Source organism: Lactuca virosa, chromosome 5, assembly GCF_052849685.1.
Source record: "Lactuca virosa cultivar CGN04683 chromosome 5, Lactuca_virosa_CGN04683_v6, whole genome shotgun sequence".
Lineage (NCBI taxonomy): Eukaryota > Viridiplantae > Streptophyta > Magnoliopsida > Asterales > Asteraceae > Lactuca > Lactuca virosa.
This window is the reverse complement of record NC_136430.1, coordinates 373,576,380-373,588,132: the sequence shown is the minus strand read 5'-3', so window position 1 is coordinate 373,588,132 and position 11,753 is coordinate 373,576,380. Positions and strand designations below refer to the sequence as shown.

Below are 11,753 nucleotides of genomic sequence, written 5' to 3'. Positions count from 1 at the left end.
AATAGACAATAACCAACATTCCTTAGATGCTCATAACACGAGAAGCATTTTCCCTATTTGACTTGCATATCCAAGTATTTCTATTTAATATGCTAAGAAAATAAACATTTTATATAAAACACTAGTTATAGTCGATTCATGAATCAAATAGAATACCTTGACAAATTCAGTAAACACAAATTCACAAAAACACAAGTCACAAGATATAAACAAATTAAAGTTTAGTTTATCAAATCATGTAATACCTTGACAAGAAGTAAACAAATTAAGATTTAGTTTACCAGCAACACAAAAAATAAGTGGAAACACTAACTCAAAAATAAAAAATCAAACTGAAACAAAGAAATCGAGAATAGAAGGTATCAAGTCAAAACGGATAATAAAAAAATCGGCTATTAACCTAATCAGATAATGGAAAAATCAAGTGAAAAAACACTGCCTATACCTTGAATCATCAGATAAATTCATCAGAGTCTTCAAAGAAGCCGAGAATGGAGAAGGAAGAAGCTATTTCATTGGTTCAGGAATCACTAATCAGGCAACCTTTCATTTAGTGCTCAATAGTTCAAGAATCGAGATTGAGAGTCTGCAAGAATCAGTCACTTTAGATTTTAGAACGAAGAATCAGTTAATCACTAATCAGAGATTCAGAGTGCGAGTCTGCAAGAATGAAGAAGGAAGAAGAAGAACATAAGTGTAATCGTCGCTTTTAATTTGAGGCGTGTATGCGTATCAGTGAATGCAGAAGTCGAGAAGAGGAGATGGTATGAAATCGACATTAGAGGATTTGGGTTAAGTGGGTCCCTTTATAAAATGAAGCCCTAAGCCTAACTTATATTTTTAACACATAAGGCCGACCCTGATTAAGATTTCAGGTCCATTCATATAACGTATCAAAGGAAGCCTATGCGTATGGGAGGAAATCTTTTGTTAGGGAATCAACCATAGGAAGTGAATGAAGGGATGTGTTATCGGTGGTTATCCGAGGAAGCATTGGTATGATTTAGTGGTGGCGGGCGGCAAAGAGGAGAATTTTTACGGTAGAAAGAGAAAGGAGGAGGTAGAAAAGTTGGACATGACAGAGCAATTGTTTTGAGATTGTATTAATAATTACGGAGACGACCGACCCAACGAAGAGAGGGGTTTTGGGGGCTAGGATGGTTGGGGCTATTGTAATATATTATTAATAGGTACCATCCGTATTTAAAAAAAGTTATTGATTGAACTTGTGACTTATTTGTAAGCCACGTGAACCATTTATGTTATTTTATTTAGTAAAAAAAATCAACTATTTCAAAATAAGGTTCCCTATAGTTTTTTTTTTTATTGCACAGCTAAGATATACTTCCACTATCTTACTCTTAAATCTACACATTTTGTCACTAACGAAACTTGAACCCTCAAACTTTATATTAAAAACACATTACTCTCAAATCATAATATCACTAGCCTATAAGCCCATGGTTCACAATAAGAACAGATATTGTATATGTTTAGGGTTCAAACAGGGTTCACAGTACCTTTCAGTATATTTGAGTGGCAACTTCATCCATCTTGCAGAATCTCTGCTATAATACAGATCTGAAACAGATTGGTGAATGGATGACAAGTGGCAACAGATAAATACGATGAAAAGGGAACATTTGATTATATATATATATAACAAGCATAAGGATACAAGGAAGAACTACAGGAAACATAAAATCCACTGAATTCCAGAAATGCCCTCAAGGAAGTAAGTACAAAGGGCAGTTAACAGGAAACGGGAAAAAGGAAACCAGCTACAGACCTAACACCTTACAAAGTCATCTTTCAAACGTAACATGAACATCTATCTAATCATCCTCATCCTTATCTCTTATGTTATCAAGTGAGCTTTTCATTCTTGATGTTTCAGCAGCAGCATGTTGTAAATCTGACAGAGAATAAGATCTCCATGGAGAAGAATAAACCCTAGCCCTAGGAGACGATGAAGCTGTAAGTTCTTTAGTGGGTAATCTTGTAGGACGTGGGGGAAGAGAAAGATTAGGGGATGAGCTTAAGCTTATGCTTGATGTTTCAGTTTCAGTTTCACCAACTCCATTTGTGTTGTTTGATCTCTTTGATATCCCAGTTTTAGAACCAAAATTTCGATTTTTATCCAAGAATACACCATGAGCAATTATGTTTTTGCGTTTCCTGTTGTAAGCATCCTCTGGTTTAACAATGTCTTGGATTGATGGAGCAGATACTGCATCAGCTAGGCTTGTATATGACTTCGATTTTCCAGCATAGAATGTGGATATACCTCTCCTAAAATGAGAATCAAACCAACATTGAATGAGCATATAAGATAGAACTGGATTGATTCAGACAATCAGACTAACCCCTAAGTTACTATCTATGAAATTCAATATATTTTGACTCAAATTAATGGGATATGTTTCATGATTCCTTGATTCTAGAAGCACATGCATGTCAAAATCGCATACAATATTCGTTCATTAATTAAGTAACCAGTACGGACTTATCACCGATCTTCAGGATTAATATTTCTCGAATCGTTTAATTGTTAATACGAACAAGTGTAACAAAAAATTGCAATCCTAGATAAAAGTAATGGATAATATAAATGATAAAACTAAGAAATCGTACTTGATCGGCAAAGCCTGTTCCAAAGCGCATAAGTTATTCAATGAGCCTTTAAATAAGCTCTGAACCTCGCCGCCGCCGGCGTCATCATCGGAATCGCCTTCGCCGCCAGATGCGTCACTGTTATTTCCGATTGACGAAGAACTGCTTGAATCCTGATCATCTTCGTCCTTATCGACAGGGAATTTACTACTCCGATGATCATCTCCAGTGAATCTAGCGGTCTCCGATGAGTTGTAGATCCACATCCCTTGAGCAAACCCAGGCTGCCGGATCCGATTAGTATCGCTGTTGGTGTTAGTCTCAAACGCAACAGACATGATACTGATCAGATGAAGAGTTGCAGCATAAAAATGGATGAATTTAAACAGATAGGGATCATACAAAGACAAAAACGGAAGAACAAGCGGAAACGGATAAAAACAAGGAGAGAGGGTTTTGAGTTTTGACAGAGAGGAGAATAATTCGAGGAAGATGAAGAAATAAAAAGGCCTTATCCTATCAAAGTCGCCCCACCATTTTGTCTTAAATTAATAGAATCGGATAATCAAACGCCATTATCTCGTATTAATTATTTGGATTAATGAGAGGTGTTTGTGTGTGTGCTGGTACATGGAACTGGAAATGGATCTTTTGCCGGTATTCCCCTTTCTTTGACATTTGGACTTGTTTTCATTTTTGGTCAAAGATTTATCCGATTTTTAGTTTGACTAATGCAAGTTGGAACATATAGAGAAAGGATTTTAGTGAATATTGGTCATTGTGTTTTTATTTAAAATCATAAGTTTGGTTGGATTTTTGAAAATTTTGTAGATTCGGATCTAATTTTGAATATATGTACATTGTATGCGTATAAAATCAGTGGGGTCATGCGTGTTGAAACTGATTTATTAATCATATATATAATACCATTATGTTATGTTATTTTTTGCTCTTGTTTTTTTTTAAGAACAACATATAAATGGGTACTACTTACTTCTAAATTTATATTTTTTGTCCACAACGAACTAAACCCAAAACATTTTGTTGATGCTCAGATATCCGCTAACTCATGATACTGTTAGGTCAGAGACCCTTTGGTTATGTAATGTTATCTTACATGAAATTATTTATATAAGTTATGAGAAGCACATGAATTGTTTTTGTAAATTTGCTATTAGGTAGAGACTATTTATATATTTTGTAATATTGTGAAACATATGAATGAATTATGTATTTTTCCTATTAGGCAAGGACCATAACTATAATTTTGGGAAATAATGAGACCATTTTCGTAACTTTGTGAAACAAAGAGACCAATTTATGAAATATCATGATATTTATGTGATTTTGTGAAAGAAGTAGTCATTTTGTTAAACAACCAATAAATTGTCATATATTTTTGACAAAAACTCTATAATGATTTTTTGCATGGAGATTATTTTTGTATTTATGAGAAACACTGGATGCATTTATGTAAATTTGTTAATAGATATGGATCATTTATGTAATTTTGTGAAATGCGATGATGATCATTTTTATTATTTGTGAAACATAAAGACTATGTTTGCTGTTAGACAAAGTCCAAAACTATATTTTATGAAACATAAGCGCCAGTTCTCTAATTCTATAAAACTCATGGTAGGGGTGTCGAACGGGTAAAATTTTCGGTTTCGGGTAGAACAGGTATTTCCTTAAGAAAATAATACCCGATACCCGACCTATATTGTAATTCGGGTTTTCGGGTTTCGGGTATTCGGGTTTGAGGTAGGGTCGGGTATTATCGGGTATACCCGAAAATTTCTTAAATGACACTTATTGATAATTTATTATTATTATTATTATTTTTATTTTTACATGTTGGTTGGTTTAATAAAGAATCGGGTAGAAAAATACTCCATACAATTAACAAGTACATATATAATAACAATACAAATCAATATAATATGTTATGTACTTTTTTAATTCCATTCCGTGCGATAGTGAGAAACTGAGAATTGTGATGACGGTTCAGGACTTCAGCTTCAGCGCCATATTCCCTTTGCAAGTTTGTGTCGACTGTCGAGCCGTCGTTCATAAGAAGGAAACGAAAAGTTTTGTTTTATTTGAAGTGTGCGTCCGTGACTGCATTGTATATTTGGTATTATTTAAAAAAACGAATTTGGGTATTCGGGTATACCCGAATAAATATTCATACCTAAAACCCGACCTATATTATTATCGGGTTAACCTATTACTCGAATGTTCATACCCGTTACCCGTTCTACCCGACCCATTCTACCCGAATTCGGAACGGGTTGGGTGGGTAGAACGGGTTTCGGGTTTTTTCGACAGACCCACCTTAGGGATCATTTCTACATCCATGTAAAATTAGGAACCATTTTATCAAATATCCTGGTTTTTTGTATATTATGAAAAAGAAGGGTCATTTTCTTGTAAATATAAGAATAGTATAAAGTCTTTTTTTATATCTTTTGAATATATTTTTTTTATCTTTCTTTAATTGTTTAGTTAGTTATTATTTTATTATTTATGTTGATGTTAAATTGTTGATATTAAATTCAGATGGGTTCATCTCACCTTCTTCTCATCTCTACCAGTAGTCCAGTACCATAAACATGAGAGCACCCATTATTGGGATTTTGTTTGAGGTCCATAAATAATAAATCCAAAGGACCAGTCCATCAAACTTTTCATCATAATGGAAATGAGTTTTTTTTTTTTTTTTTTTTTTTTTCTGCTTTGGGAATGAAAAGCTATTAAAGAAAGAAGCGGTCCAACAAAATAATAGTCCTAGTTACATAAATATCAATGGTTAACAAAACTTTACACTCTCATTCTTTTTCCTTTTTTAATTTAAACTTTTGGTCTGTTTTTTAAGTATCATATCGTTTAATAAATATAAGGCTGGAGGGAGTGATGCCACAGAAACCATACTCCCTTCATTGCCACGTAAACGCCATGTCAGCTTTTACCATAAAAGTGTGGTTCCTTGCCACACTTAAGGAGTGGTGTCATATTTTTTTTAAGGATTTAATTTAAATATGACTTTATTTTTAATTAAAAAAAACATAAAATTTCATTACTTCAAAATAAAAAAACATTGCATTGTATTACTTAAAATTAAAAAAAAATAACATGAAATTTTAAAAAAAAAATACTACAAACTTAAAAAAAACACACGATTAAAATAACTTATAAAATAAACTCAAATAAAATAACTTAAAAAGGAAAAAAAAAGCTTTATTAATTAAATTGTCGGTGGGAACAATGACAAACATATATATATATATATATATATATATATATATATATATATATATATATATATATTTTATAAAACAATTTATTTTTAATAAAAATCATAACCTCAATACTTGTCATGTTCAATATACTAGAATAATTTAAATTAACAAAAAAATAAAAATAAAAATAAAAAACAAAGCACAAGAAAATAGAAATACTCCCTGGATTTGTTTCAATTGTATGCGTGTGTTTTTGTAGTCCATGCATAGTCCATTTAGGAATTTTAAAACAACCCAATTAAAAATAAGAATAAAGAGAAAAGAATGTGGTAATAAACAGCCGTGGGGGAAGGGAGTGCGGTTCAAATCGCATGCTAGGGGCGGTGTTCTCCATTGACACGGTGGCAAACCGTAGTGGAGACTGCACCCACTCCGCATAGTCTAATTGCATTATTTTTCATATGTTCACCGAAATGATCATCAAGTCCGCAATACTCTATTCATGATTACACCATAATCATGTCGCGGACTACGAGTTTTGACAGGATGTGACATAAAGTGAATCCTAAATATGACATTTCAGACTTATGTTTACAAAAATGCATTTTGGATGGACTTTTTTCTGCCATATATTGAATTTAAAATGAGTTGATTCTATATTTTGGACTTATATTTCGAACCGTAATTTTATAGTCCAATTTATGCATGTACATGTGTTAGTTGATATTTATATATACATACCTTTAACACCACAAATACAACTTATCTATAGCTAAAGTTGAGTTTAATCCAATACAATCCATGTTCTACGAAGAAATTTTTTTTCGATCTCCTTTTCTACAATTACAATCTTGCAAAAACCAATCTCGGAGCAGTTACTCATATCAAGAAAGATGAGTTGAGTTGTTTATGTTCTTTGTCACTCTAGGTTGTGTTGTAAGATTCTATTTTAATACAACACTAATTTGCCTATAGTTCAAGTTTTCAATAAATAGTGTTATGATTGATTGTCCAATAATCCATAGATTCAGACATTTCTAAATGGCATGCCCTGTTAAAGAGAATTACTTAGGCAACATCTTCTTAGCATTTGCCATGGACAGAAGCAACCAAATCTTACCCCACGCCTACAAAGTTGGCATAACACTAAGTGTGGAAACGTTGTCTAGGTTTTTTTAATAAGGCTATAGGAAGGCCTTGGGAGGATTTGAATCTAGTCATCATATACGATATGACTAATCCCACTGACATTATCATTAGACATGTCTTCAAAATACTATGGAAGACGTTGTGATCCATGATATCTTCAACGTTGTGATGTCGGGAGGGCCGACCTTGCAACTTTCTCGTTTATTTTATGTTGACGATGTGTTGCTTATTGTAGAGTGAGATAAAGGAAATTTGTGAAACTTGATTAGGATATTACAGATTTATTATAAGGCTACATGTTTGAAGATTAATATTCAAAAATCGAGGCTACTTGGAGTGGGTGTCAGAGATCATGTTATCTGGTAGTTAGTTGCTTTAACAGGGTGCCCTCGGATGTGTTTCCTTTTACATGTCTTGGTCTTCCGGTGGGTGGAAACGTGGCATGAATCGAAGGGTGGAGACTTATCATTCATAAGAGCATCCATAATGCAAGTAGTATAAGAGTTGAATATGGTGATTATTAGGATTGAATAAGAGTTAAATGGAGTATAGGTCATGACATGAAGTAGAGTTAAATGGAGTAGTTGAATGATCATTGAATTGTTCAATAGAAGTAATAAAGTGATGATTATGATTAAATAAGCGTTTAATGGGTTGTAGGTAGTGTTGTGTAGATGTTTAATGGATGATGTGACAATCCACTGAACTCTATAGAGTTCAATGGATTGTAGATGCCCTAAGTTCAAGAAGTGATTGTCGAATTGAAAAGCCAAAATGCTTTTTTTTCTTGGCACAGTGACTTTATTAAATCCGGTCCTCGGAAGATATGCCATATATTTTATGTCTTTGTTTAAGATCTCAACTGCCCTTAACGGGGCTCTTGAAAATATCTAGTCTAGGTTTTTTTTTTAGGTTGTAACATTGAGTAAAGGAAGATTGTGTGGGTGAAGTGGTATGTTATTCTTAATGCAAAGGAGAAGGGCGGCTTGTGTATGGGCAGTCTTTCCACTTTTAACTCGACTTTGCTTTATGAACGGACATGTCGCTTTTTAAATGAGTCGAGTAACCTTTGGGTTCAACTTTTGAAGCCGTGTTATGGAGATAGTGGTAGTTTGGTGGATTTTGGTTGATAGAGGGCGGAGTAGATTGCATAGGGGATGTGTGGACAACTATTCGCTTTTTAAGTGAGTTGGTTAGCCACTAGTGATGAAGCTCCCTTATCGGGGATTCCTCTTAAAACTAAGATGGAATAAAGGTGTTATGGACATATCGCAATGCTCCGTATTCACTCAAAACCTATAATTTCAACTAGCTTGTTTAATTTACGTTGTTCTTTTTGCTTGTTTCTAACTAGCTTGTTTAATGAAATTTTGCTGTTCAAAATAAAACATGATCAACATTTAAAACAGAGTTACATTACGTAATAGTTAAATGAAAATAAATACGAAATCAAAAGGGACCATATGAATAAACCAAATTTACAAATATGCTGTCTTTGTGTTCATGGGATCATCCCATTTATGAAAGTTTTACATTTTTGACACTAACCATTAATTTCATATTACAGTAAACGAAAAAGCTTCTTTACAATCACTTCTCCGTATAAAAAGATAGCATTTAGGCCACAACGGGGTACGATGCACAAGTTGCAACACCTACAATAACAATAAATAAGATATGTTAATTTTTATTTTATTGAGAGGTGTGACATAATTTTATATATATATATATATATATATATATATATATATATATATATATATATATATATATATATATATATATATATATATAGAGAGAGAGAGAGAGAGAGAGAGAGAAAGTGACCTACCACACATATTTTTGCCCATCTCCATCTTGAAGTAACCATTAAGACCCCAATCTGCTCCCCATGAGTTCTTAATGAGCCAATATGGGACACCATTTTCTACACCATATCCAACTGCCACAACAGCATGGTTCACATCCTGTAATTCATCACACGTGTACATTTATTTATTAGTCTTTCAATCAATAACAATTAAATTAAAAAAAAAAAAAAAAAAAAAAAAAAAAAAAAAAAAAAAAAAACAACATGTATCTCTCTCACCATTGGATCACTCCCACAAACATCGCTAGTGAAAACTCCTCCTGTGTACTGATGAAACCCGTTAATCACCTGAAACGCCACACTCACTGGACGAACAACACCTACTGCATGCTTTAATTCATCCTCAGCACCCTATAATTAAACAAATCAGTAAAAATTTGTAAATTAATTTTTTTTTATTATATTATTATTGTTATTACCATGGTGATGTTGACAGAATCAATGACTTTGACTGCAGCGTTTTCTGATTTATATTTACAGACACCATCTTTTCCGGTGTAAGGATAAGATTCCTCAGTGTCAAGTCCACCATTGTATTTGATGTATTCATAAGCTTGTGAAGGCAACCCACCATTGCAACCAAAGTTATTGAAATCACGAGCACAGTCTACAAGTTGTTGTTCAGAAAGAGAAACTGATTTCCCAAAAGCTTGGGCATATGCAGCTTCAAGAGCTCCAGTTGTACTGCATGCATCATGAAACCATTTCTAGTTGTAATTGTTTTTTAATCTTTTGATGATGATGATGATGATGATCATAATGATAATTAATTACCTGAATGTCCAACAAGATCCACAGGATCCTTGGTTCTTGACTGGGCTTACAATTCCTGTTTTCCTCCAATCTTGCTGCAATATATATAATTATATATGATAATGAAAATGAATATGATTTGTGAAATGAAACATGAAAGATTAGGAAAAGATCATACTGTGAGAGGAAGGACAACATCAGTGAGTTTGTGGTTGCCCTTTTTGGTAGCAGAACAGTTTTGTGCAGCTCCGAGTTTCTGTTTGCTGAATTCTTCAAATGTCATATCAGAAAATTCTGTTTCAAACAACACAAAGTATTGATATTGATATTGTTGATGTCAAACAGGATACTTATGCTCTAATAAAATAGTAAAAAGTTCATCTTACAGACTTCAACCATCTTTCCCTATGAATTCATACTGATCTTGAAGAAATAGTGTATACTTTTTTAGAAAAACTTGTGAATTCATACTGTCTTGGATTTGAAAATAGTGGATATGATATTGGATTGAGTCCAACAAGTTGTATTTTGTCTAAAACATATCGTAAGGGTATAAAATTGATACCAGAAAGTTATGAATCATGTGAGATGGACAAACAACACAGAATTAATCACTTAATCGTAATATTAAGATTCATACTAGATTATCAATGAATCACTAATAAGTATAACATCATCTATATTTGAAAATACCAAAATCAAAGCATGGATTCAAAGAATACATAAGTCAAACCTACAAATCAACCACTGTTTACTAATCCCACAAGAAAGTACTCTATGAGGAAAGTGAAAGTCCACAGCTCACTTCTGATGTTTTCTATATATTTTTCTTAGGATAGCCAAAGATAATCCTAAGAGAAACAGAACTACACAGGATCGCATAAATCACTAGTAACGCTAAAAGCCTTTTGAGTTTTAATTCCAATTTATTAATGTTAACAAGTACCAATAAATGCTTACCGTTGACTCCAAGAGTATAAGATAGCCCTTTCTTGTTATGCGATCTAATCGTCTCCAAACTTTCTAAGAAGATCGAAAACCTATGTTTCATCTCATCGGCAGTCTCATATCTCTTCCCGTACCTATCCAAAAATTAAGTTTGAGTTCAACAAATTAAAATCCAAACATGAAAAATAAGTCAAACATGAATCTAACATATTCCAATTGATCATGAGTTCTATACAGAGAACACAATAACAAAAACCTGTGAGCAAATCGAGCGAAGGTGCGAGCATGACGAGTTTGACCAATAACTCGGAGAACAGTAGTCTCAAGTTCTCGTACACCATCGGACACCACTTGTCTGATCGGATTCTCTTCGGCAAAGGTGGATCGGACCTCCGTGCCACGTACTCCGGCGGCACAGGCGATGATCAGAACTACAAGGGCTGACACCGTTGACAAGGCCGCCATTTTTAAGTGAGAGTGAAGGAGCAGATTAGAATGGCGTGGTTGTCTACTCACTTGTCTTTATAAGGAAAAGGGGAGGGGAGAATCCGGTGACTCGTTAAATATAAGGTCCTTTCTGTAATTTTGAATACTGAACGTCGATGATGGCCACGTGTATGGATACGATTGCATATCAAGGATGATGTATTATTGGGACCCACTTAGCACCAGGATTGGCTTCTATTGGTTAGTTGATCGGCCATGTGCTCTCACTGGATTGGATATAAAATTCAGAAAAATACGATCAGAGATATTTTCAATTAGGTTGATTTTGATACGCCAGAGAATCTTATTGTATTTGGATAAATCATAAAATAACATTTTTTAAATATTATTTTTGATTGCATGAAGATTCCTTTTACATATAGAAAAAACATCATAAATGGTCCCTGTGGTTTCTCAAAATCTAAAGTTTAATCCCCATGGTTTAAAAACCTCATAGATGGTCCCTGTGCTTTCAATACTTTTGACGATTGGTCCTTATTGCTAACTCCGTTAAGTTTGTCCGTTAACTGAAGGGTATTTTTGTCATTTCACCACCACAGGGACCATTTATGATGTTTTCTTATATTTTTTTTAAAAAAGAAAAAATTAAATATAATCCCTTCTCTCTCTCTCTCTCTCTCTATATATATATATATATATATATATATATATATATATATATATATATATAT

At 33.4% G+C, this 11,753-nt stretch overlaps 2 protein-coding genes across 2 annotated transcripts; both read right to left on the bottom strand.

Moving 5' to 3' along the window:
* Window positions 1-1,624: 1,624 nt before the first annotated feature.
* LOC145117753 (uncharacterized) lies at window positions 1,625-3,093 on the bottom strand. Its single transcript, XM_079054064.1, has 2 exons — window positions 2,635-3,093; window positions 1,625-2,292 (listed from the first exon to the last, which is right to left on the bottom strand). The coding sequence occupies exons 1-2, from the start codon at window positions 2,949-2,951 to the stop codon at window positions 1,836-1,838; spliced, it is 774 nt and encodes a 257-aa protein (XP_078910190.1). The 5' UTR covers window positions 2,952-3,093; the 3' UTR covers window positions 1,625-1,835.
* Window positions 3,094-8,446: 5,353 nt separating this feature from the next.
* LOC145117301 (vanillin synthase, chloroplastic-like) lies at window positions 8,447-11,087 on the bottom strand. The gene is made up of 8 exons (XM_079053605.1): window positions 10,832-11,087; window positions 10,588-10,709; window positions 9,806-9,921; window positions 9,649-9,722; window positions 9,294-9,558; window positions 9,094-9,225; window positions 8,836-8,971; window positions 8,447-8,659 (listed from the first exon to the last, which is right to left on the bottom strand). The coding sequence occupies exons 1-8, from the start codon at window positions 11,038-11,040 to the stop codon at window positions 8,622-8,624; spliced, it is 1,092 nt and encodes a 363-aa protein (XP_078909731.1). The 5' UTR covers window positions 11,041-11,087; the 3' UTR covers window positions 8,447-8,621.
* Window positions 11,088-11,753: the final 666 nt, after the last annotated feature.